The sequence below is a fragment of the Ursus americanus genome, chromosome 28, assembly GCF_024610735.1.
Source record: "Ursus americanus isolate L20-20 chromosome 28, mUrsAme1.1.p, whole genome shotgun sequence".
Lineage (NCBI taxonomy): Eukaryota > Metazoa > Chordata > Mammalia > Carnivora > Ursidae > Ursus > Ursus americanus.
In genome coordinates this window covers 31,517,672-31,545,593 of record NC_142154.1, presented here as the reverse complement: position 1 = coordinate 31,545,593, position 27,922 = coordinate 31,517,672, and the positions used below count along the sequence as shown (strand labels likewise).

The window sequence follows — 27,922 nt, the reverse complement described above, 5'->3', positions numbered from 1 at the left end:
TTGTATATGACGTTAGCGTCTGATAATACCAGACTAGGTATTTCAGATTAAACCTCCTGCTGAGAGCAACTGGACCAAACATAAAAAACCCAAAATATTCTTGAAGGCACTACAGAGCTAGTTAACAAAGCAAACCAAAGAGAGGCTAGTTCGGCATTCAGGGCTAATCTAAATTTAAGAAGAGGTGGCTGAGAATCTATGCAGAGCTTCTGACAGACTACAGCAGGGGTCAGCAAACTATGGCCCTGGGCCAAATCTGGCCTTGTGCCCGATTTTGTAAATAAAGCTTTACTGAAATATATTCATGCTCATCAATTCACACGTTGTCTAGGCTCTTCCCACGAACAACGGCAGCATTGACTGTTGCATCAAAGACTGTATGGTCCACAAAGCCTAAAATATTTACTCTCTGGTCCTTTACAGAAAAAGTTTGCCAGTCCCTGGGGTAGAAATAAAAACTGGAGTCCAGACCCACACAAGGGTATGGACTGCTGCCTGGTAAATCCTCCATGCCTGACACTGGGATCCCCAAGGTTTGCATCCTAAACATAAGTGTAAGCTGAAATAACAGTCCTTGCGGACACTGTCGCCTAGATTCAAGTCATTTGAATGGTCCAGAAAACTGTAATTCCTGAAACTGGATTAAAGTACCCCAGATTGCTAGTGCCCTAAAACAGAAAAAAATGAAAACATGCCTTGGAGGAAAATCATATCCTCTCAGGCCTCAAAATATTTTTACAAATAGTTTTTCAAATATTATTTATGACACATAATCAAAGGTAACCAAGCACAAAAGGAGACAAGACAATGTAAATGAAAACTAGTGGAAACAACAAAACCCAGAAACCCTCAATGACTCCAGATATTGTGGCTACCAGACAGACTTAAAATAACCATGCTGAAGGAGATAGAAAGACATAGTTGAAATAGTAGACTGGAAGTTAAGTCAGAAGAAAATACAAAGAATCAAACAGAGAAAACAAAATTTTTCCTGAAAAAATTCAGAAAAGAAGGTAAAAGAGAGGACACAGTAAAAATATCTACCACATGTAAAAAGAACAGAAGACGAGAGTGATCCTGTAGAATACTGAAGAGATAATGACACAGCATTTTTCAAAACCAATTAAAGATATCAACCTACTGACTAAAGAAAGCCTTCAAACTCTAAGGAAGATAAATAAAAAGAAGTCCATACACAGACACAACTGCTAAAAATTAAAGGCAAGACATAATCTTAAGATTTATTTATTTATGACAGAGAGAGCAAGAGGGTGAGCAGGGGAAGGAGCAGAGGGAGAGGGACAAGAAGACTCAGTGATGAGCACAGAGCCTAATGTAGGGCTCAATCTCATGACCCTGAGATCATGACCTGAAATCAGGAGTCAGAATGCCTAACTGAGTCACCCAGGCACCCTAAGGTAAGAGATAATCTTAAAAGTAGTCAGAAAAAAAGTACACCTGCAACAAGGACACAGAGTTAATATTCAGAAATCAGTTAAATTTCTATATACTAATAATGAAGTAGCAGAAAGACAAATTAAGAAAACAATTCCACTTTCAATTGCATCTAAAAGACTAAAGTACCTGGGAATAAATTTAATGAAAGAGGTGAAAGATCTGTACTCCAAAAACTATATAACGCTGATGAAAGAAGCTGAAGATGACACAAGTGGAAAATATATTCCATGCTCATGGACTGGAAGAATTAGTATCACTAAATGTCCATACTACTCAAAGCAATCTACAGAGTCAATGCGATCTCTATCAAAATAGCAAAGCATTTTTCACAGAACTAAAACAAATACTAAAATTTCTAGGGAATCATAAAAGACCCTGAATAGCCAAAGCTATCTTGAGAAAGAACAAAAAAACTGGAGGTACCACAATTCCAGATTTCAAGATACTACAAAGCTGCAGTAATAAGAAACTGTATGGTACTTGCATAGATCAACGGAACATAACAAAGAGTCCAGAAACAAACCCATCTCATATGGTCAATTAATTTACAACAAAGGAGGCAAAAATATACAACAGGAAAAAGACTGTCTCTTCAACAAATGGTGCTGGGAAAACTGGACAGTTACATGCAAAAAAATGAACTGCACCACTTTCTCACACCAGACACAAAAATAAACTCAAAATGGATTAAAGACCTAAATGTGAGACCTGAAACCATAAAACTCCTAGAAGAGAACACAGGCAATAATTTCCCTGACATCGGCCATAGCAACATTTTTCTAGATATGTCTCCTAAGGTAAGGGAAACAAAAGCAAAAATAAATACTAGGACTACATCAAAATAAAAAGCCTTTGCACAGTGAAGGAAATCAGCAACAAAACAAAAGGGGTTAATATCCAAAGTACAGAAGGAACTTACACAATTCAAAACCAAAACACAAATAATCCAATTTAAAAATGGGCAGAGGACCTGAATGGACATTTTTCCAAAGAAGACACACAAGTGGCCTACAGACATGTGAAAAGTTGCTCAACATCACTCATCATCAGGGAAATGCAAATCAAAACCACAATGAGATACCATCTTGCACCTGTCAGAATGGCTAGAATCAAAAAGACAAGAAATAACAAGTAGTGGAGAAAAAAGGACCTTCTTACACCACTGGTGGGAATGTAAATTGGTACAGCCACTTTGGAAAACAGTATGGAGGGTCCTCAAAAACTTAAAAGTAGGACAACCATATGATCCAGTAATTCTACTACTGAATATTCACCCTCCCCAAAAAATGAAAACACTAATTTGAAAAGATACATGCATCCCTATGGTTATTCTAGCATTAATTTACAATAGCAAAATTATATAAGAAGCCCAAGTGTCCATTGATTGATAAATGGATAAAGAAGTAATGGAATATTATTCAGTCATAAAAAAGGATGATATCTTGCCACTTGTGACAACTGGATGGAACTAGAGGGTATCATGCTAAGTGAAAAAGTCAGATAAAGACAAAGTCATGATTTCACTTATATATGGAATCTAAAAAACAAAGCAAATGAATAAACAAAAAGCAGAATCAGACCTATAAATATAGAGAACAAACTGATGGCTGCCAGAGGGAAGGGGGCAGATCGATGAGTTAAGGAAAGTGGAAGATCCAGGCTTCCAGTTATGGACTGTATAAGTCACGGGGATGGATGGTACAGCACAGGCAACGTCGTCAGTGGTACCGTAACTACCCGTAATAGCACTGCATACACCTGTGGTGAGCATAGAACATATACTTGTTGAATTACTATGTTGTACACCCAAACTAATGTAACACTGTGTGTTAACTATACTCAAAACAATTATTAACTGAGTTATGAAATGGAAAACTATATATACACATGCAAATAAAAAAACTATGAGGTTCAAAGATTACTTTTCAACAGAAATAATGGAAAACAAAACACAACAGATGGTATGTTTACAGTGATGAAAGGAAAGAAACTGCCAATCTAGAATTCTACGCAGAGCAAAACCACCTTCAAGAATGAAGTTGAAATAAAGACATTTTTAGACAGACTAGGACAGAATGCGTCACCAACACGACTGCACTAAAGGGCATATAAAAAATGAAGAGAAGCTAGGGTGATAAATGAAGAGGAAGGAAAACAAAACATGTGAGTAATTTTGAATGAATATTGATTACATAAAACATAAGAATAATGTATTGGATTTAAAGTATACAGATAATTAAAAATAACAACAGCAACTATACCACATAATAGCTGAAGCATATGAAAGTCCTTACATCATCCGAGAAAGATAAAAGTACAAATTAACAGACTTTGATGTCATAGATTTATGTCGTAATCTTTAGGTTAACTATTAAAAAAAAAGAGTAAAAAAGTGTAAAACTTGAAACTAACAAGAGAAAAAATGGAATAAAAAGTAATCAAAAGAAAAAGGCAAAACAAAAAAACCTAAAAAAAAGGCAATAAAGAAAAGGAACATGTATCAGGAAGGAATAAAAAGCACAAAATAAAATAGATTTAAATCCCAATATATCAGAGATTACATTAAATGTAAATAGCGTCAATGTTCTAGTTGAAATCTAAAAACCGTCAGACTGTCTTAGTAAAGAAAACCCAAGTATATGAAGTTTATGAGGGACACATATAAAACGTAAGAATTCAGAAAGGCTGAAAGTAAAAAGATGGGAATAAAAGACACAGCATGTCTAATCAAAAGAAAACTGGTGTAGCTATATAAATTATAGACAAAGTAAACTTTAAGGTAAGAAGTGTTACCTGTGATGAAGAGGGATATTCCACAATGACAAAAGCTCAAATTATGAAGAAGATAGAAGACTTCCAAATTTGGAAGTACCTAAGAAATGCCTTCTGAAAATTTAAAGTAACGTACTGACAGAAATACTCAAAGAAATAGACAAAGCTATAACTAGCACAGAAAAAACAAATGGGTACACACAAACCAGTAACGCTACAGAATGGAACCACTTGATAAATATAAGTGATATAACAGACATAAAGAATTCAGTATCTAACAACCTCAGAATATTCTCTATTTAAAAGCACATACAGCAAGAAAATAAATTTCCAAGGGGTTAAAATAATTTATCTGACCTTTACAGTAATTTAAAATAAATTTCCTGATAGTATCACCACAAAAAGAAAACTAAAAATCCCTATATATTCAGCAATTAAGAAACAGACTTTAAAATATCCATGGACAAAGAAGAAATCACAATGGAAATTAGAAATTATTTTGAACAACAGTATCAAAATACGTAAGATACACTTTAACACTGCCTACCTTAAAGTTATAGCCTTACGTGCATACATTAGAAAAGAAGAAAGATTAAAAATTAAAGAGATAAGCATCAATTTCAGGAAACTAGGTAAAGAATAACAAAGTAAACCAAAGGAGAAAAAAGGAAACAAAGATAAGAGTAAATGAACATTAGAAAAAACAGGATCAAAGCCAATATGTAACTTTTTGAAAAGACTAATAAAAAGTTTAAAACCCTAGCAAGACTGATGAAGAAAAAATAAGAATTCACAGATAACCAAAGGCAGGAATGAAAAAAGGGACACTACTACAAATCTTGTAGATATGAAAAAGTTAAGAGGCTACTACGAACTACTTTGTCAGTAAATCTGAAAGTTTATATGAAGTGGAGAAATTTCCACAAAAATCCAAGTAATTAATAATGTCAAAGAAGAAATTTAAAAATGTGAAAAATCTTATAAAATGAATCTATAATTTAAAACTTTTCCAGAAAGAAAACTCCGGGCCCAGATGATTTTACTAGCAAACCACAAGACAAATTCTTCCACAAAAGTTTTTTAAAAAAGAACTCTTTCCCACCTCATTTTTAGAGGCCAGCATTACCTTCATATCTGAACATAACAAGGATATTAAAAGGACTATTACAGGATAATTTTACTCACTACCACAGGTGCAAAAATCCTAAAAACTATAAACCTAATCAGGCAATATATAAGAAGGATATTGGCACAAGACTAGTTGGTTTATTGCAGTGATATGTAAATGATGGTTTAACATCAGAAATTCACTGTGTGTGTGTGTATACATATATTTTATTGATAAAATAGTCTAATGAACACCAAATTACATATAGTAACAGCAATTCATAAAATTCAACATAAAATCATAGTAACAACTCTTAGAAAACCAGGAATAAAAGCGAACATACTTAAAAGCATCTCCAAAAACTCTATAGCAAACATCATACTTTGTGATAGAAGACTAAAAGCTTTCCCACTGAGTGTGGGAACATGCCAAGAATGATCCCTATCAGTACTTCCTTTCCACATGGTACTGGAGGTTCCAGCTGATGTAAGAGAAAGAAATAAAAGGCATAAAGACTGTAAAAGACGAAATGAAGCTATCATTATTCAAGAACAATATGATTCTAGTGGTAAAAAATTCAAACAAATCCACAGAAGAATTATTAGGATAAGTGAGTTCAGAAAGGTCTCCAAATACAAGATGAAAAATACTAAAATCAATTGTATTTAATGAGCAACAGATAAAAAAAAATTAAATAACATTTATAATTGTATTAAAAATATTAAAATCCTAGTAATAATTCAAACTAAAGATATGTAAAACAGCTACACACAAACTTTAAAACATTTTTGAGAGGAACTGGTCTATATGGAGAGAGAAATCATGTTCATGGATGGGAACAATATTGTAAAAATGTCAATTCTCCCTAAAGCAATCTATTAATTCAATGGAATCTCGGTAAAAATCCCAAGAGAATTTTTGTGAAGCTGATTCATAAAGAGCCAAGAACAATCAAAACACTACTGAAGAAGGAGGTAGGATGACTTGTTCCAGCAGATGTTTTTAGAAAGCTATAGTAACTAAAACAGTGGTATTGGTACAAGGTCAAAACAGCAGAGAAACTGATCCATGCATATACAGACTCTTGATTTATAATAAAAGGGGAACTTCATGACAGTATGGAAAGAATGTTTTTTATTTTTCTATTTTTTATTTATTTCATTTTTTTTAGAGCAAGACAGCAAGCACGTGGGGTGGGGAGGGAGAGGGAGAGAGACAATCTTAAGCAGGTTCTTGGCCAGGTGTGGAGCCCGATGTGGGGTTAGATCTGACAACCCCGACATCATGACCTGAGCTGAAATCAAGAGTCGGACGCTTAACTGACCGAACCACCCTGGCGCACCAAGAATATTTTTTAAATAAATGGTTCTGGAAAAACTGGATATCCATGTGGAAATATAAAGATAACTGCCTTCATTTTAGCACATACAAAAATTGTTTCCAGGTGGACTGGATACCTAAATACCAAAGGCAAAACAATAAAGCTTTTAAAAGATAATAAATATGATCTTTATCAGGTAATAAAAAAAATTCTCACACATGACCCTAAAAGTAAAGACTGATAAATTCCACTACATTAAAATTAAGAACCTCTGGTTAATCAAGATACCTTTAAGAGTGGAAGAAAAAATCTGTAACAGAAGTAACCAGAATACATAAAGAACTCCTACAGATCACACAAAGACAGCCCAATTAGAAAAATGGGCAAGGGATGTGAATAGGGTCCTTCACAAAAGAGGATACCCAAATGGCCAATATACTTATGAAAAGGTGTTTAAGCACATTAGAGTCACAGCATAAATGCAAATTAAACCACTCTGACACACCCATTAAAATGGCTAAAATGAAGGAATCTGGCGATATATGTAATGGAGTAGAACAAGTGGGAACCCTCCCTCATACACTCCCAGTATAGTACAACCATGTTGGGAAAAAAGTTCACTATTATGTAACTAATGTTGATGATACATGTTATCTGTGACCCAGTAATTCCACTTCTATGTACCATCAACAAAAATATGTGCATGTCTCCATCAAAACCACATGTGTCAGAACGTTCATAACGGCATTATTCATAATTCCCCAAAACATAAGCCTAAAGTCCTTCAACACTAGAATGGATACACTGTGGTATACATATATACTAGGATACTATATAGTTAACAGCAATGAGATGCAACTAACTACCAAAATAGGGATAAGGCTTACACACATAACACTGAGTAAAACAGATCAGATATAAAAGAATACATGTTATGATTCCATTTTTATAAACTCCAAAACAGGCAAAACTATAGTGTTCAGAGATACATACAACAACAAATAGAACAGAGAAAGTGATTAACATAAAACTCAGGTTATTGTTTACCTTGGGAGGGCGAGAAGGGACTGTGTTTGGAAAGAGAAAGAGGAGAGCCTCTGGGGGTGCTGGCAATGTTCTATTTCTTGACCTAAGGGTGGTATTTAGATAGTCCCTTTATAATTCATTAAAATATGTATGTATGCTTCTGTGCTTTTTCTGTGTTTTATTTCACAATAAAAAAGATATTTTAAGAAGTCCTTTTCAAAGTTAGCTATTTATGCAAATATACCGGTATCTTTTGAATAACATGGGAAAATAAACTGACAGATTTCTGAGTTGATTTTGGGAAGAAAGGAGGAAGATATGCTGTCTCAGAAACAGAAACTGATGTCTATAGCCCAGGTGGTGAGGTGAAAGTGGAGGGCAGCTCTAAGGGCATTCAGGCTAACTCTTCTAAATTTATGCATTTTAAAACATACAGCAGAATGAAAATCTTGTATTGGATTTAAAGTATACAGATAATTAAAAATAACAAGAGAATTACAAGATTGCTATTCCACTTTCAGTTCTGAGTTCAAAAAGTAAAGGATATATTAAGAAAAAGGCCCTCAAAATAAAAGATCAGTCTGCAAATTTAACAAAGGATGACTCAGAAGAAGACGGCACTGTGGAACTGAGGAAGAGAACAGGATTTGGAGTTAGTATCAACACAGACTCCATTATAACTGGTCACAACCACATTATACATTTTAGGACATCTTGATTTTGACTATTTTAATGAAGCCAAATGAATGACTAAAACATAATGTAATACAAATGCCTCAGGGAACTAGAAAAATCTGAACTTATTCCTACTACACACTTACCAGTATTCAATAGAAGAGTTGCCTTTGTTCAGTGTTCATACTATCATCTAGCCGACTAAGTAGTTCAGCATGGGTTAGCTAGGAATTACTTAAGAGAGCAAAGAAAATCAAAAAGGCTATTCAGGCCTACGTTCTAATCAGCATTAAACAAAGATGAAGGAAAAGTTGAAACCCCTACAGCTCAGTTCTCTTACAAGGTCAAAGAAAGTCCTTTTTAAAGTTGATTACATACAGCTTTTAGAAACATGGAAATGGAAAACTGCTAATATTGTGTTAAAAGTTGGACATAAATTTGCATACTGTATGGCTTTTTTTTTTTAATCTGCAAACATACCAAATTATTAACACTAGTTTGAGTGGAATAATATCCTTTATTCTCTATACTTTTCTGTACTTTCAAACTTTCCCATAATCGGCATGACTTTTTTTTTAAATGTAATTTTTTTTTCAGAGCAATGTTCACTTGCATATTCTCTTTTAGTGGTTTTACCCGTAACTGGTTTTCTCCCATCTATGCAAAAGTCAACCAGGTGAAAAAGGCAAATGTTTTCCTGGCATTAGAATAAAAATATATTTGACCTCATGGACTCTCTGAAGAGTCAGGAGTTAACACGTTAAGCAGCGGTCAGTGAAACCTTTGTTCGTTTCTCACTAGGTAAGAGGTCTTTCCCTATTTATTTACAGGAGGAGCTTCTTATTAATTTAGGGAAAATCAGACCTTGTAACATGAGTTGTAGATATTTTCTTAGGATGTGTCATTTCCCTTTTGCCTTGCTTATGGTCATTTCTATCAGACGGTAATACTTTGTATCTATCTATGCTGATGAACTACCAACTTTTCTTTTAATGGTTTTGTATAATAGCAAAACCTCTCTACTCCAAGACTACAGTATATTTTTCTATCATAATAGGGATTTTATTGGTTTGATTGATCACACACTTTCTGAACAATTTATACACAATTCTTCAGGCAAATTCCAAATATAAAGTCAAATTGCAGTCCTTTTCTGAGAACTTAATTCAATGATTTTCCAGCTTAAACATCAGAGATAAATTATTCCTAAAATCAAGATATCTACTATAATTACCTGCAGATCTGAAGTCTGACTAATCCAGGTTTCAATATCATACATAATATTCAAATTTCCAATCCAAGTTCTAGGAAAAGCTGGACTACCACTACCAAAAATGTCACAGAAAACACACAATTCTCACAGATCAGGGAGTAGTTTAAGACATTATAGAGAGTTAACTATTTTCAATTTTTAAAAAAATTTATATATTTTCCTGATCTTAAGGGAAAGGCTTCCAGCTTTTCCCCATTGAGAATATTTGCTGTAGGCTTTTCATAGATGGTTTTTATGAAATTGAGGAATGTACCCTCTATCCCTACACTCTGAAGGGTTTTAATCAGGAAAGGATGCTGTATTTTGTCAAATGCTTTTTCTGCATCTATTGAGAGGATCATATGATTCTTGACTCGATATGATTTATCATACTGATCGATTTGCGAATGTTGAACCACCCTTCCATCCCAGGGATGAACCCCACTTGGTCATGATGGATAATCCTTTTAATGTACTGTTGGATCCTATTAGCTAGGATCTTGTTGAGAATTTTGGCGTCCATATTCATCAGAAATATCGGTCTGTAATTCTCCTTTTTGATGGGGTCTTTCCCTGGTTTGGGGATCAAGGTAATACTGGCCTCACAGAATGAGTTTGGTAGTTTTCCTTCTGTTTCTGTTTTTTGAAACAGCTTCAGGAGAATAGGTGTTATTTCTTCTTTGAACGTTTGGTAGAATTCCCCGGGGAATCCGTCAGGCCCTGGACTCTTGTTTTTCGGGAGGCTTTTGATCACTGCTTCAATCTCTTCATAATTAATTGGTCTGTTTAGAAAATCAATTTCTTCCTGTTTCAGTCTTGGTAGTTTATAGGTTTCCAGAAAGGCATCCATTTCTTCCAGGTTGTTTAATTTATTGGCATACAGCTGTTGATAAAAGTTTCTAATGATCCCTCCTATTTCATTGGTGTTGGTTGTGACCTCTCTTTTCATTCATAATTTTATTAATTTGGGTCCTTTCTCTATTCTTTTCAATAAGTCTTGCCAGTGGCTTATCGATCTTATTTATTCTTTCAAAGAACCAGCTTCTAGTTCTGTTGATCTGCTCTACTGTGCTCCTGGTTTCTACTTCATTGATCTCTGTTCTAATCTTGATCAACTGCTTTCTCGTGTGTGGGTTAGGCCTATTCTTCTGTTCCAGCTCCAGCTTCTTGAGGTGAGAATATAAAAACTGCATTTTAGATTTTTCTATTCTTTTGAGTGAGGCTTGGATGGCTATGTATTTTCTGCTTAGGACTGCCTTTGCAGTGTCCCATAGGTTTTGGACCAAGGATGCCCACTCTCACCATTATTATTCAACATAGTACTAGAAGTCCTTGCAACAGCAATCAGACAACAAAAAGGGATAAAAGGTATCCAAATTGGCAAAGAAGAACTCAAACTGTCTCTCTTCGCAGATGACATGATACTCTATATGGAAAACCCAAAAGAATCCACCCCCAAACTGCTAGAAGTTATAGAGCAATTCAGTAATGTGGCGGGATACAAAATCAATGCTCAGAAATCAGTTGCATTTCTATACATGAACAATGAGACTGAATAAAGAGAAATTAGGGAATCCATTCCATTTACAATAGCACCAAAAATCATACGTTATCTTGGAATTAACTTAACCAGAGACATAAAGGATCTATATTCTAGAAACTACAAATCACTCTTGAAAGACACTGAAGAAGATACAAAAAGATGGAAAAATATTCCATGCTCATGGATAGGAAGAATTAATATAGTTAAAATGTCTATGCTACCCAGAGCAATCTACACTTTCAATGCCATCCTGATCAAAATACCAATGACATTTTTCAAAGAACTGGAACAAACAGCCCTTAAATTTGTGTGGAACCAGAAAAGGCCATGAATCGCCAAGGAATTGTTGAAAAGGGAAAACAAAGCTGGGGGCATCACAATGCCGGATTTCAAGCTGTACTACAAAGCTGTGATCACAAAGACAGCATGGTACTGGCACAAAAACAGACACATGGACCAATGGAACAGAATAGAGAACCCAGAAATGGACCCTCAGCTCTTTGGGCAACTAATCTTTGACAAACCAGGAAAAAACATCCAGTGGAAAAAGGACAGTCTCTTCAATAAATGGTGCCGGGAAAACTGGACAGCTACATGCAAAAGAATGAAACTTGACCACTCTCTCACACCATACACAAAGATAAACTCCAAGTGGATGAAAGATCTTGATGTGAGACAAGAATCCATTAAAATCCTAGAGGAGTACATAGGCAGCAACCTCTACGACATCGGCCAAAGCAACCTTTTTCATGACACATCTCCAAAGGCAAGAGAAACAAAAGAAAAAATGAACTTGTGGAACTTCATCAAGATAAAAAGCTTCTGCACTGCCAAGGAAACAGTCAAAAAAACTAAGAGGCAGCCCACGGAATGGTAGAAGTTATTTGCAAATGACACTACAGATAAAAGACTGGTATCCAAGATCTACAAAGAACTTCTCAAACTCAATACACGAGAAAAAAATAATCAAATCAAAAAATGGGCAGAAGATAGGAACAGACACTTTTCCAATGAAGACGTACAAACGGCTAACAGACCCATGAAAAAATGTTCAAAATCGTTAGCCATCAGGGAAATTCAAATCAAAACCACATTGAGATACCACCTTATGCCAGTTAGAATGGCAAAATGGACAACGCAAGAAACAACAAATGTTGGAGAGGATGTGGAGAAAGGGGATCCCTCTTACACTGTTGGTACAGCCAATCTGGAAAACAGTGTGGAGTTCCCTTAAAAACTTAAAAATTGAGCTACCCTATGATCCAGCCATTGCACTACTGGGTATTTATCCCAAAGATACAGACGTAGTGAAGAGAAGGGCCATATGCACCCAAATGTTCATAGCAGCATTGTCCACAATAGCTAAATCGTGGAAGGAGCCGAGATGCCCGTCAACAGATGACTGGATTAAGAAGATGTGGTCCATATATACAATGGAATATTACTCAGCCATCAAAACGAACGATTTCTCAACATTTGCTGCAACATGGACGGGACTGGAGGAGATAATGCTAAGCGAAATAAGTCAAGCAGAGAAAGACAATTATTATATGGTTTCACTCATTTATGGAACATAAGAAGTAGGATGATTGGTAGAAAAAAGGGAAGAAGAAATGGGGTAAACAGAAGGGGGAATGAACCATGAGAGATTATGGACTCTGGGAAACAAACTGAGGGCTTCAGAGGGGAGGGGGGTTGGGGAATGGGATAGGCTGGTGATGGGAATTAAGGAGGGCACGTATTGCACGGTGCACTGGGTGTTATATGCAAGTAATGAATCATGGAACTTTACATCAAAAACTAGGGATGTACTGTATGGTGACTAACATAATAAAAAAATATTATTTAAAAAAAAAGAAATGTGAACATAAGCACTGAGTCCAGCAGTGCCCAATAAAATTTTTGAGATTAAAAAAATTATATATTTTTAATTTTTTCCCCAAGTTTTTATTTATATCCCAATTAACATATAGCATAATATAGTTTCAGGTATAGAATTTAGTGACTCATCACTTACATACAACACCTGGTGCTCAACGCAAGTACCCTCCTTAATACCCATCACCTATTCAGTCCCCCCACCTCCTCTCCAGTAAGCATCAATTTAACCAAAAAAAAAAAAAAAAAGAAAGAAACAACAGGTGTTGGCAAGGATGTGGAGCAAAAGGAATCCTCGTGCAGTGTTGGGATTACAAACTGGTGTAGTATAACCACTGTGGAAAACGGTATACGGGTTCCTCAAGAACTTAAAAATAGAGTTACCCTATAATCCAGCAATCGCATTACTGGGTATTTACCCAAAGAATACGGAAACACTAATTCAACAGGAAACATGCATCCCAATGTTTATAGCAGCATTATTTCCAATAGCCCAGGTATGGAAGCAGTCCAAGTATCCACTGACTGATGAATGGATAAGGAAGATGTGGTATATAGATACAATGGAATATTTAGCCATTAAAAAGAATGAAATCTAGCCATTTGCAATGACTTGGATGGAGCTAGAGAATATAATGCAAATGAAGTAAGTCAGAGAAAGACAAATACCAAATGATTTCACTCATATGTGCAATTTAAGAAACAAAATAAACCAGCAAAGGGGAAAAGAGAGAGACAAACCAAGAAACAGACTCTTAACTAAAGAACAAACTGATGGTTACCAGTGGGGAAGTGGGTGGGAGGAATGGGTGAAATAGGTGATGGGGGTTAAGGAGTGCACTTATCATGATGAGCCCTGGATTAAAATTAAAACTTAAAAAAGATAAGCCTCCTTCCTTGTTTATGAAAATCTGATCTTTGGTCAATGTTGTAGCTGCAGGATCCCTGGAAACCTGGTAACAGCATGAAAATGATGTTATTAAATACACTGCCTCTGGCAAAAATTACCTTGATTGGTAAACTGCATCTAGAGAAGAAGCAATGATAAATAAATTATAAATATCTGGTCAAAAGCCATTTATCTGGACTTCCCTGAGTGTGCAGTCTATTGTAATTAGACACATTCCTCGCAGGGACCTTGGAAACTATGTCTATGGAATTTTACAAAAGACACTGATTTCCATGGAGGCATGAAACTTCCAAGGCAGATGGATCTGCACTCACTAAGTTTGGGTCTCTTTTTTTTTTTTTTGCACCTGAGCTGTGACTTGGGAGCTAAAGATAACTAAGTCCTTGATGGTTGTATGGCAGCATGGACTGCTACAAGGACTCTGGCACAAGAGGAAGACCTTATGCTGTCTGCTGGCATGCTATGCTTCCTGTCTCACATCCTTCTAAGTGATTCCGATGCCAAGTGAAGCCCATGGTAGCCTTACAAGTCTGAAATTAAAGTCTAAGAAGATACCCCTTCTCCGTGCTGTTGGGTATTAGAACAATAACAGAACTGCAACAGAACAGAAAGAACTGACACCCCTATAAAATTTAGTCTTCCTTTCCAAATGCAATTGTTAGAGCCTGCTTTTGTAATTCTTGGGGTTTTAAGACTTTCTTGGTATTTTATGTTGGTTTTATGAACCCTACATATACTGTATTTTTTCCCATACATACATTACAATAATAAAGTTTAATTTATAAATTAGGCACATGCACATGCACACACAAATACAAATGGGCATTTTTCTTCCATTATATTATCCAACTGGTTGCATATATTAAAGTTATTAACTATTAACTGTGCCCAGACACTCTACTGAATTCTCTTAAAATCTGTAAATTGTTTTTTAGTTTTCTTGAGTCTTATATACAATTAGAATAGATATAGTGATAATTACAATTCTTAAGTTCTGTACCCCTGATTCCTTTTTATCATCTAGTTGCATGAGCTAGTACCTCTAAACAATGTCAAATAACAGTGGGGATAATGGACATCCTTGCCTTTTCCTGATTTTAATCAGAATGCTTCCAGTGTTTCTCCACTAAGTAATACGCTGGCTTTGGGGTTGAGACAGATATATTTTACCATGCTAAGGAATTACAGATATACCCCTATTTTAATAAGAATTTAAAAAAATAATACCTATATAATTATATCAAATACCTTTTAAATATCTAATCAGGATCAATTAACATGGTGAATTATGTTAACAGTTACCCCAATATAGAATCACCCTTTCATTCCTAGGTTATATCCCACTTGGTCAAGGTTTATGTTTATGGGCTACTGAGTTATGCTTGCTACTATTTTAACTTGCAATTAACTTGTAATAAATGAACCAGTTCTAAATTTATATATCAAGTATCTTAATGATACACACACAAACACACACACAAATCAATGTGTCAAGTGCTGTTCTTATGACTTTATGAATATGAACTCATTTAACTCTGTGAGTTTGGTACTATTAACCCCAATTTATAGATGAGAAAACTGAGGCATGGAGATTAAATGACTTGTCCATCACACAATAGCTAGTAAATTGGCGATGGGATTCATACACAAAAGTCTAATTCAGAGCCCATCCCGTACTCTGTTGCCTTTAAATTTTTTGTGTGCAAAAGATTAGCTAGATTAGCTAATGATTTGTTTTTCAGAGAATCAACTTTATTAGTTTCACCAATTTTTGATGTTTCTAATGTATTTCCTGTTGTTACCTTATTTCCTTCTTTCTCCTTTCCTTAGGTTTATTTTGTTGTTCTAACTTCTTCATTTAGATGTTTACTTTTTCTTGTTAAGTTCCAAAGGCAAAAAAACTTCCTTTGAACACTTTAGCTACATACCCCAGGAACTCAGGATAGTGTTTTTATTGTAATTTCTAAATTACTCAATAATTTCCTCTTTGTCTTTGAGGTTTTTCTTGTGGCCTGATTTTTTCCCAAAGACTTGTTATTTTATTTAACTTTTATTATGAGATATTTTATACTTAAAGATAATACAAAATTTACAAGTACAGTTTCAAAGATAATAAAACAAATACCTGTGTGGCCACTATCCAGATACTGAAGTGTTGTGGCCCCATTTTAGAATATTCCATGGGCAGCCAAAAAAGTGTATATTTTCTCTTTGTGGATATATAATTACACGTATAGTAGTACCCCCTTATTTGTGAGGGATACATTCCAGTGCCACCAGTGGAGGCCTAAAACCATGGATAATACTGAACCCTATATATACTATATTTTTTCCCATACATACATTACAATAATAAAGTTTAATTTATAAATTAGGCACAATAAGTGACCAACAACAATTATAACAATATACTGTAATAAAGTTATCTGAATGTGGTCTTTCTCTCTCTCAAAATATCTTATTATACTCTACTTACCCTTTTTCTTGTGATGATGGGAGATGATAAAACGCCTATGTGATTGAGATAAAGGGAGTTGAATGATGTAGGCACTTTAGCATTGGGCTACTACTACCTTCTGTTATATGTCAGGAGGATCACCTGCTTCAGGACCATGGTTAACCATGGGTAACAACCACAGAAAATGCAAACCACAGATAAGCAGGAACAACTGCATATACACATTAGACCAGTCATTAATTATTTTATTTAAGCCCATTCACTTTAAACAATCTTTTCCTGGTGCCAATTATTCCCTAAAAAGGAGGACATTCTGTGGCTAGAAATAAAACTTCCATTCCACCCCAGAAGATTGCCCTAAAATCTTAGGATACATTCTTTAGTAACACTTACTGAGAAACCTGAAGGAGATCCAGGAGAAAATTTTAATTTAATGGTTGAAAAACAAACACTGCCTCTCATTCCCATAAATGTAAAAGTAAGATATAAAGTACCAACACTTATGTTAAGTACTAAACTATGTATGGTGTGAGACCTTATGAGTCCTAGCTTACCCTCATGGCCCCACAGTGCTAATGTCTCAGTATGCTACAGAACAAAGCCTCTTTTGGTTTTAACTTAAGGCCTCCCTTCTGTGTAATCACATATCCAAGTTTCCAGCAATTCCTAGTTATACAGCTTTTCCCAGAATTAAACCAGGTATGTTTTGTACCAACATGTGTTTCATCTGGTTAATTCAGACTCCTCCCTTAAGATCTAGCTCATGTGTCACCTCTTCTACAGGCCTTCCCAGTACACTGGCAGAATTAAGTACTTCTTCCTGAGTACTCTCACCATGCAGTACACATTACTATGTGATCCCTCCCTCCCTTCCTTTTAGAACATTCTAATACCCACAAATTCAGTCATCTAATCATATAAATTTGCCGTATGTTATCTGAGAAAGTCTATATGATTCTACTATCTACTTTTTCTAAGAATGATATTCTAAAACAAAGATCCTTAATTATTTGATTTGGGTCAGAATTCTGCGACTCTGTAATAAGCTTCCCTATTCTGTGAGACCAGTCTATAAAAAAGCTTCTTACCGTAACAAAAATATTGGGAACCAAATGCTTTATTGTGGAGGATCTAAATGAAGATACCCTTTGAGGTAATCTTCAGTTGGGCCCACATTTCCATTTTCTCCTAAGGCTTGAAGAGATAACAATATGAGTAGAAGGTATACCACCAAAGTGTTAAAATGAGTAAGGCCTATGAGAGTTTCGATGTCTTCTGAAAATGCTTTAAGGGTCACAATGGAGGAAGCATGTGAAAAGGAATGGCAAGGCACAATCGATGGGACACAAAGAAATTCAACACTATGAGTCAAAGTAAGCCCGAAGAGTTAAAGACAGATGAAGACAGAGATACTTGTGGTGGTTATGAAGGACTGGATTGCATCGCCCTTAAAAAACCTGATGGCTATGTAGGGAAAAACATGTACTACCCTCACCAGGGAGTTATGATACTTTATGAAGATCCAAAGTATATGCAACTAGGTTGCCAATGGGTTGAATATATAAGAAGAAAATATGCATCATCTAGACAGGACTGCATATAACTAACTAAAGCAAGAATTTCAGATTCCTTATGAAGAAATTTTACCCCAAAATAGTACTTTGGGCCAAGACAGAAGATCACTATTGTGTCTTTTGTTAAGTCACAAAAATAGGAAGCAAGGAATTGAATTATCAGACCTCCTCTTGAGGAGCCTGCTTTTCTGGTTAGGGACAGGTCCTATAGCCAAGGCTTTCTAGAATACTGGTTGTTTTGCATGGTGTTATAATTAGGTTACTAAGCTTGATAAAAAAAAATTCCAATGCTTGTAATTATGGCTCATCAGATAATGAGAATTAGTAAATACTTTAAACACAGCCAGCCTGTGTTTGTATTTATGTCTTGCACATGAAAAGGAATCATCCACATCAAATATTTCTGTACAATGCAGTGAGCCAGTAGTAGTATAGTACTGTAGAGTAGTGGCTCCCAACGTGTAGTAGACTGTGGATTCCTGGCAGGGGTTATGTTATATCTCCAAGCCCATTTAAAAAGGGTCTGCAATGGGACACCTGGGTGGCTCAGCCGGTTAAATGTCTGCCTTCAGCCCATGTCATGATCCCAGGGTTCTTGGATCGAGTTCTGCATTGGGCTCCTTGCTCAGCAGGGAGCCTGCTTCTCCCTCTACCTGCCACTCCCCCTGCTTATGCTCTCTCTCTCTCTGATAAATACATAAAACCTTTTTTTTTTTTTTTAAAGAGTCTGCAATGTCAAAATCATGACATCTCCTTGTAGCAGCAAAAATTACATAGGAAGCCAACAGCAATCATTTTTGTCTAGCATTTTGTACTTTTTATTCTCTAAACATACAACCTCCCAGGATCACTCTACTGTTCGTAAACTCTTCACTTTCTCATCTCTGCCATATAGCCTATCATCCCCAAACCACAGTAATCCTTAATATTTTCTCACTTCCTATCTTCTGCCTTTTATTCTTCAAACCTAATTGTTAGGCTTCCTGAAAAGGATTAAGTTCCTTTCTCAGATATTACTGTACTTCTTCCACTCCTATGCAATTCTATCTATAAGAATTCCCTACATAATTTTTCTTATTTGTCCCCATCTAAGAGAATAAGACAATTCCAAGGCTTTGAAAGAGGTGCTTCTTTCACAAATACACAAAGAACACAAATACTGTTCCCCTTTTGCCTACTCTCCCAAAAAGGTCCTATGCCTAATCCTCCTTGTCACTGGCCTCGCACATTTACTGCATGCAGTTGTAGGTAACCCCTCTTGCATACTATAACTATCTCTGAAAAAGGGTAAAGGAGAAATAGAAAGAGTAGGGTTCTTCTGGTTACGGTGTTATCAAAGATAACACTACAAGTTCTTACCACAAGAAAAAAAAATTATAACTCTGTGTGGCGATGTTACCCAAATTTATTGTGGTAACCATTCTGCTATATATACATATAGCAAATCATTATGTTTTATGTCTAAAGCTAACACAATGTTAGATGTCAATTATATCTTAAAAAAAAAAGATAACACTACAAAAATACCTGCAGGTCAGTACCAGACACAATAAGAATGCTTCTATAATTTGAGAAAATCTTCACTCTCTGAATTTGATTCCTATTATATCAAGTCTCCTGACTGTCAATGGTAGACTTAGATACCATACATTAACCTAAGGAAATGATGAAACCCTTTGCTAGAGTCAAGCAAATCCACACTTGTTTTGTTTTGTTGTTGTTGTTTTTTTTAAGATTTTATTTATTTGACAGAGAGAGAGACAGCCAGCGAGAGAGGGAACACAAGCAGGGGGAGTGGGAAAGGAAGAAGCAGGCTCCCAGCGGAGGAGCCCGATGCGGGTCTCCATCCCAGAACGCCAGGATCACGCCCTGGGCCGAAGGCAGATGCTTAACGGCTAAGCCACCCAGGCGTCCCACAAATCCACACTTGTAATACCTCTCTCCTTTGGAGGTATTTAGAGCTGCCACTTTTTTTTTTCTTTTGTGGATTTTCTTCTCACTTTCCTGATGGTGTCTTTTATTTTTTATTTATTTATTTATTTATTTTTGCAGGTTTGTGTTTTTTTAATGTTCAGTTAGCCAACGTACAGTACCTCAATAGTTTCATCAAAAACTAATGATGAGCTGCCACTTTTCAACTGATTCTTGGCTTTCCAATTATTAATACTTAACTTTTGGAGGGACATTTCTAGCATCTTTTTAGTGCAGTCAATTGCAAAGCTTAACCCCGCAGATCTACATATCCACATTAATACAGAATTGAAGGTATGCTCATTTCTAACAAAGGCATGCAAACGAGTTCTTTAATGAGCCTACAACATGCAAAATTCACAAGCATTGCCACTATAAGCACAGCAGTAAAATCTTGAAAAGACTTAGAGCAATTTATAAATTCCAAACTAAGTAAATAAAAGTAGCAACTGATATATTTAAAAAATTAGAATTTTTTTTTAAATGCTTTTCTTAGGATGCTTGTTCAACCAGATATGTTATGAAGAAAAGCATTCCATGGTCAAAGTTTTGGAAGTGCTACATATTATATCCCAAACTTTGTTTAGCTATGGAAACCTTTGTGTATAACATTTTTCAAGAGGATAATTTGTGAAGGTTTTATAGATTAATAAAATTTATTTCAAATGATATTCTTCATATTATATTAGCTCGAATAGTGCTAAATCAACATTTATGCCTAGAATTTACCATAAATAAATAAAAAACCATTTGTTACAGGAAAGGCGTAACTGGATGAGACTATGAGCATTTCATATTCTGAAATCCTAGTCTGGGAGTATCCTAGTCAAGGATTATGCTCCATAAACCTAATGACCTTCTTTCTGCATGGTGGCAGAAGAGATATTCTCAAAATCATTTCAAAATGAATTGATCAGGATTCAACCTATTTCAGTGATTTTATGAGTCAAGAGCCTCCTGATATATGACTGCCATTCTTGCCTATCTCGAGTCTATTCTTCTTCAAAATGCTACCAGTTATCTTCTAAAAGACACACTGATAGTGACTTAAAAACCTTTCCATAGCTCCCAAATTTTCTTTCAAAGCAGCAAATCCAAAATTCTTAATGTTGCACATCTGGTTCCCATCTACTTTTCCAAATTATTCTGCCACTTTCACACTACCTGTTCCAGTTCTAGCTACACAGGGGAGTTATTATTCACAGATTATTATTTCATGCTTCCTTCCCTCTGGAATTCTCTTTTCCCTTTCTTTTCTCCATTTGTTAGATTACTGCTCATCTTTCAACATCCAACTCGAATGGCTTTTCACATCGGCAATAATACAACATACTTTTCATAAATGCATTTTACTTTTCATTTCAGAAAAGACTACTGTATTTAATTATGGAAGAGTAGTGTTTTTCATCTATGAATACATGAACACTGTTGACTTTGATTGTATTTGTAGTGGATAGTCTAAAAACTCACTGCTATCTCTCACAGATTTAATTCTTAGATTCAATTCCATAGATGCTTACTAAATATGTGCGAGACACAGTTTTGTTCTTAAGACTGGGCCTACAGCCTTTACTACAGCTAAATGCAAAAGCAACAGTATGTTAAGTGGGATTTTTCCTCCTGTTCCAAAACTGTGGCTAAGGCCCAAAGCTGAGGATAATTAAGTACCCCTTATTCTAGCTTAAGAAGCCAACTGTAGTTGGTAACAACCTATTCTCTCAGGGTTTAGTGAGAAGCACTAGTTTACTGAACCAGCTCCTATTGTAACAATGATCATAACACTTTCCCCTCAATGTGAATCTAAAAAGGTTAAAAAGAAAGAGGAGGATATTGGGCTTTAAGGGGAACAGAGTCTTTGGAGAAAAAAGAAGTTGTCATATCTGAATCCAGAGGGTAAGAATCAAAGTTTGAGGTTATCTAAAAGAAAGACAGACCAGTATTTTATTCCCTATTTGGTTACCTGTACAGGCAAATGACTTACTGATTTGCCCCCCTGTTATACACACAAGGGAAAAGAGAAATAGGGAGAAAGTATGGTGGGGAAGTGTCAGGTAGAGAGACAGGCAAGACTACGGCCTGATTCCTGGGGCCTGGTTCCAAGAGGTATGAAAAATGTAACCTTTCCCCCAGTGTGCCTGCAGGCCCTAAAATTGGCACTGGGAGGTAGATTTGACTGTAAAGTCTTGAGGCAAAAAAAGACAACATATCAAAGTCCCATGGTGTGAATGCCATCATTAGCCCAAAGATGTAACCAAATCTTCCAAGGGATTGCCAATGCCTATAAAAATAGGATAGGATTGACCTCACTGTTAGCAGGATAAATGGAAGCTACCACTCATCTACATTTAGGTTATTGACAATGAGCTAGAACAGCAGGGTTGAACAACCAAGAAAGAGGACTGCCATCTCAACAGGGAGATAGCATGTAGAATTCTGCCTCCACTAACACTCCTCCGAGTTTCAACACCAGGAAGAAAAACAACAAGAAAAAGGGAGGGCAGACATGTGTGACAAAAAGAACTTACTCACCCACCCCTAAAGTTTTCATCCCCAGATTAAGGGGGATGTCCTATTCTGTCCTAGGAAAAAGAGACAAGAGTACTGAATCAACTCTGTGACTCAAGTTATAAAACGAAGGGAACTAATTCATAAATACTGGCATGAAACTAGAGTGTTTAAACATTGCAGAATAGTGACAAGATGCTGTGAAAGCAATTGACATCCATTCGGAAAGGGGAGTCAGACATGGTGGAGTTGGCAGGCAGTTACTAGGTAAAAAGCAAAACTGATCTGTGTTTAGATCACAGTAAATTGAGATCCTCAATGAACTAGTTACACATAGATGGAGAGCCTCTGAAGTTAGTTTCCATATATACTGGTGTTCTTAGCTTTCCATCTCTCCATTCCTTTTTCATATAATAAATGAAATCCTGGTATGAGCTCTATTATACTATGATATTTAAGTCTAGAACCGGTCTATCAATTTTCTCACTACCATTTGCTGTTCTTTCTGAAAAATGGTAAGCAGATAAGAGCTATACTTCTATATGAATGGAGAAATAAGCATTACTAAGGATGGAGGAGGCTAAAAGTAGTAACAGGTTTTTCAAGTAATAAAGTGAAAGAGACTGATGAGAACAAAGTTCTTGAGCAAAAATTAATTTGATACCTCAGTGCTTTCAATGTTCACCTTTTAATGATCCAACCAAAGAAGAAATCCACAAAGTGGCTTATCTGACAAAGAGCAAAAACTAGTATATTGTAAATGGACACTATTCAATTGTATGATACAGAGGAAGACAAGTGAAGGTTCTAAAGAAAGAGAGTAAGAGAAAAACAAGTGAAGGCTGGTCAGAAAGTGGGGCCTGAACTGGGGCTGTACATGGAGGGTGAACAGGCATGGATGATAGACAGAGCAGAACAACTCCTAGATGGATGAGAGACAATAATGTAAAGTGGCTGTGACACAGTGCAATATTAATACATACCGAGACTGAATTGCGGGTAATGCTCATAAATCTAACTGCAATTAGTACAGGTTTCTGGATTAGGAAGGACATGAAAAGGAAAGCAGAAGGTTAGAATGTACATGTCATTGCCCCATTAAAAGAGAAGGTTTAATCTTTCAATGGACTGAATATATCCGTCTTCTGCAGCATCAGTTTAAAAAAAAAAAAAAAAGCACAGCGTGTCTAGCTGCTTTGAAAAGTAGCTTAAGAGTAAAAGGTCTCTTCCCTTTCTTCTTCTAAATTGGGCCTTTTAGAACTGAGCTCCTGAAAATTCAGACTACCAGAAAGGGTTTCACTTTTAAATGGGGTTTCTGTTTTCATTTTCTAGGGAAAAGATTTTAAAAAGTGTCCTACAATTAACTTTATTTAATACCTTAACTGCCTGAAAAAGTCTATGTTTATGCTTGTTTTTAGAGAAGACCCTTCACTAATTTAATCAACGGACATATTTGTTAGGATTTATTCTGTGCCAGGCAGTTTAAGTACTAAACAAAGAAACTGAGTTATTTTAATCTAAGTATAAATCATGAAGATATGGATGAAGTATTGCTGGGTCCCTGGAAAAGCATGAACATGATGACAGGGAAGCCTGCTTCTCTTTAGAGACTTCCTGGGGATCTAACTGGATCTTCATTACTACAGTTTTGTTTTACAGTTGAGGGGAAGGGTAGCAAATGATTAAACTTTAATGCAGCAGTAGTTTTCCAGTAATCCAGACCCTACCAATCGTTGGTCAGTAAGAACTGAAGTTGTTTATGTATAGGTCACCGGTTACAAAGGAAGATATTAAACAGAAAAGTGGGCAAATGGAGAAAATAAATCATCATTATTGTAAGGCTTTCCCCAAAACCTAACAATATGCCCTTAAAAATCTTTGTTTGATAATAGTAGACTCATAGATGGAATTCCATTTCCTTACAAATCACATTCTTGCATATGATTAAGTTCTCTACATCGAAGGAGTATTGGCAGGAAGATCAAAGGTGACATGGTTGAGGGTGGAACAGATGGTGGAAGGAAGTAGAGAAAAAGTTAGGATAGATTAAATTTTCATAGAAAGGACAGAAAAAGAAAACAGGACAGATTATTAAACCACCAACATTTTACCCAAATACTTGATTTAAAAATTCTGCACATTTAACTGCATATATTCTGTACATGTAACTAAAGAGGGCTAAAAGATCAAACAAGAGGCAACCACAGTACCCTGAGATAAAGTGGTTTCTTTTTAATGTTCCATGTGAAAAAGATCTGGAGAATAATCTCTCTTTACACCATAAATGCACACTTAAAACCTCAGGAAGGCTCCCATTTTCCCCTGGATTCCACATCTTACATCTTACCATTGATCTCCGAATCAGTGACAGCCTGGTCTTTGCCTTATTCTCAGCAAATTCCAGGCTACTGATGTCTTTGAGACGAGCCTTGTATTTATTCATCTGTTCTACAACAATCAGCTCCACACAGCTGAAATGGGAGGAAAAAGAGAAAACTGTTAAGAGCTGAAGTAAGCCAAATAAAGTGTAGCTCTCCCAGACTGCTTTTCAGCTAAATGTGGCAGACATTTGGAGGATGAAAGAAAAATCAACATTCCTTATTTTATGAGCTCTAAGACAAGGTTTATATAATGGTGGTTCACAACTTTGGCTGCACTTCAGTATCCATCTGAGAAGCAATTGTACGTTGCAATGCCCAGGCCACACCCTAAACCAATTAAATTAGACTCTCTAGGGATAGGACACAAACACCAGGATTTTTTAAAGCTTCTTTTGCAGCCAAGGTTAAGAACCATTACTCTAGAAGGAAAGCAGAGGCCCATAAAAAAAGGCTAAAGTGAAATACAGAAATATTGAAGTACTAAGGCCAAAGGGATTCAGAGCCAGTTAGACTAGATTATAGGAAGTGACAAAGTACATGTAATTTGGTAAAATGGAATTTTAAAATATTTTTAGAGACTATAAGCATTCCTAAAGAAAAGCTAAATTTAAAAAGACCCTTCAAAACAAATGATGTCTAATTGAAGAAAAGCTAAAGAAAATTTTCATCCTCAGCATAAGAAAACGCAACAGTGTCTAGTAATCTTCTTAAAAACGTCGGAACTTTTGAAATCATTCACTATGTCTGATATCTGGATAAAGTGGCTACACTGACTCAGAAGTCCCTGGGGTCTTGTGGAGGTGATGGTAACTGGCCTTACGTGGTAGTCTTACTGATGTCTTGCACGCTTTGTAGTGGGTCAATGGTGTCAGGGCATCGAAGAATGCAGGGAGCAAACACAATGGCCAAAGCATTAGCAGACATTCGATTAGTTTCCTCCTGTAGAGCAATCCTAAGGAATAAAAAAACCAAGCGAAGTGGGGATTAAAAGGGAAAATAGTAAGGACATAGGCAAAGGACATGAGAGAAAGAAGACATACGACATCAGCTGCAGAGTACTGGAAGGATAGTCATATCAGTTGAAAGGAGACACTTGCAGACTTTTCCCAAAGCTGTTCCTTTGCCTCTGGAAAATGCACTTCCACTCTGTTCCTTACTTGAAGCAATACAGGCCAGCAGATAGCTTATCAAAGGAAATTTCTGACCCACTGCCATACCCCTGATGAACGTGTCTAAGGAACACCGAGTAGAGACTTTAAGGCATTCTCAGACAGTCATAGCAGATATTCAGCTAACATTTATGTAATATTTACCAGAGATTTATCTGATCACAATAAAGATGGCTTTCTTCCCAACCACTGCAGATATTTATACTCAGAGAAGAGAGACCACTCCTGAAGTCTCTTTGGTCAGTCAATTCTCGAGCACCATCTAAACCTACCTCCTATGAATTAGGTTATGTCAAGACATATACACCTCCTTTCTACTTTTTAGTTTCAGGAATGAGAACAGGCTCGGCTACACAGTGCCACCATGAGGCTGAAGTTGTTACATGGCTCAAACAGGGCAGAGAAGTCCCTGCCCTGAAGTCCAACTCAGCCGAGGATTTCTGCTGCAAGGAATTGTAAGCACCTGTTTGAGGCATTAACTTTATAAGCAGGAAAAAGAAGATCTGTCAGTTTTCCAAATGAAGGAGTTCTTCACTTACTGAAAATAATCCAAGAAAAACTATTATACATTCCCTTGCTCCTTGAAATTACCTGACTAGATGAAAGATGAGGCGTTCCAGCGTGTTGAGATGAGTTCGGGAGAGTTGGTCAATCACAGAGTATACACCACGGATTGTTTCTTTCCTCTCCTGAAGGCCTAAAAAGATTAAGGACAGCCAGTAAGATTGAATATCCCCTCCAGTATGCGACACCTTCCTTCTGAACAGATAGTAGGTAGCAAGGGAGCCTGGCTCTAAATTTTAAAGTTTTAGGAGAGGCAGGTGTATCTGTACGGCAGGAAAAGAGCAGGTCAGTTACCACTAATCTTCCTTTGCTTGAGTTCTATATTCACTAAGCAGTCTCCTGAGTTTTAATCTATACCCCAGTAATCCTACTACAACAGAGGGAAAGAGATGTCCTAGTTTTTTAAGGCATTTTGTGGCAGACTGATTCCCTATTAAAATTAATTAATTGCCATGTAATTTATAAATTGGTCTTATGGGAATTTGAGGAGTCATGCCTCAGGGCCTAAACACTTTTAGGCAGGCCTCCAGCAACATTCTACACATCTGTAGCACTGAAACAACTCCATCACCTGGTAGGCTTTGCATAAAATAGAGTTCTTGCCTAGATTCACAATTTAAATGAATATAAGCCAGCCCTTAAATCTATTTAGTCTTTTAATTTATTTATAATCTTAGTTTTGAAATCTCTTTGTGAGAAGCAACGAAATGACCTACTCAGAAAACTTTTAGGATACTGACATTTTAATGAATCTCTCAAAAGTCAACATTTGACTAGGTGAAAGTACACCAGCAGTTCTGTATTGACTGTCAAAAGCTTATTTTTGGATCTATATGGATTAAACCATTAGAGGATGGCTAAATAATCTATAATGAAGACAGCATTCCTTTCCCAAGTGTAGACCTTCCCTCAAATCCAGGAAGCCTGCACTTACCCATAGCTCGAAGAAACTCCTCATAGAGTTCAAAGGTCATGAGTGGATTAGGCAAATCTCGAAGCCATTGCTTGAATACACTTGCAATGACATGTATGTTATAGTCATCCAGGTTTACACACTCAGCATCTATTTAGAGACAAGAGTTAGACAACAAAGCCAAAACATGCAAAGAGTTTCAAATAATTCACTTTAGAAACTGTCAGCACCAAAAGAAGCCTTCATGTTCTTAGTCAAACTAATATCTTCTACAATCTAATTCCATGCTTTGGAACAGCACTTGTAACTGTGGTAAAGGAACAGTTTTTTGTTTTCCAAATCTCTCGTAGACTGAGATATGTAAAATAAAATACCATATGCTTTCATGTTAAAGAACTGTTAAATAACCACTATAAATGTTTCTAAATGTTTGCTCTCAATTTC

General features: G+C 36.1%; 1 protein-coding gene across 9 annotated transcripts in view; it reads right to left on the bottom strand.

The window, feature by feature from the left end:
• MYO9A (myosin IXA) overlaps positions 1–27,922 on the bottom strand; it is a 282,647-nt gene that overhangs the window by 8,698 nt on the left and 246,027 nt on the right. For all 9 annotated transcript variants that reach the window (XM_045795282.2, XM_087856814.1, XM_045795281.2 and 6 more), the window contains 4 exons: positions 27,500–27,628; positions 26,593–26,698; positions 25,653–25,784; positions 24,799–24,922 (listed from right to left, as the gene is read on the bottom strand). In XM_045795282.2, the coding sequence (XP_045651238.2) occupies positions 24,799–24,922; positions 25,653–25,784; positions 26,593–26,698; positions 27,500–27,628 (491 nt within the window). The remainder of the gene's footprint in view (positions 1–24,798; positions 24,923–25,652; positions 25,785–26,592; positions 26,699–27,499; positions 27,629–27,922) is intronic.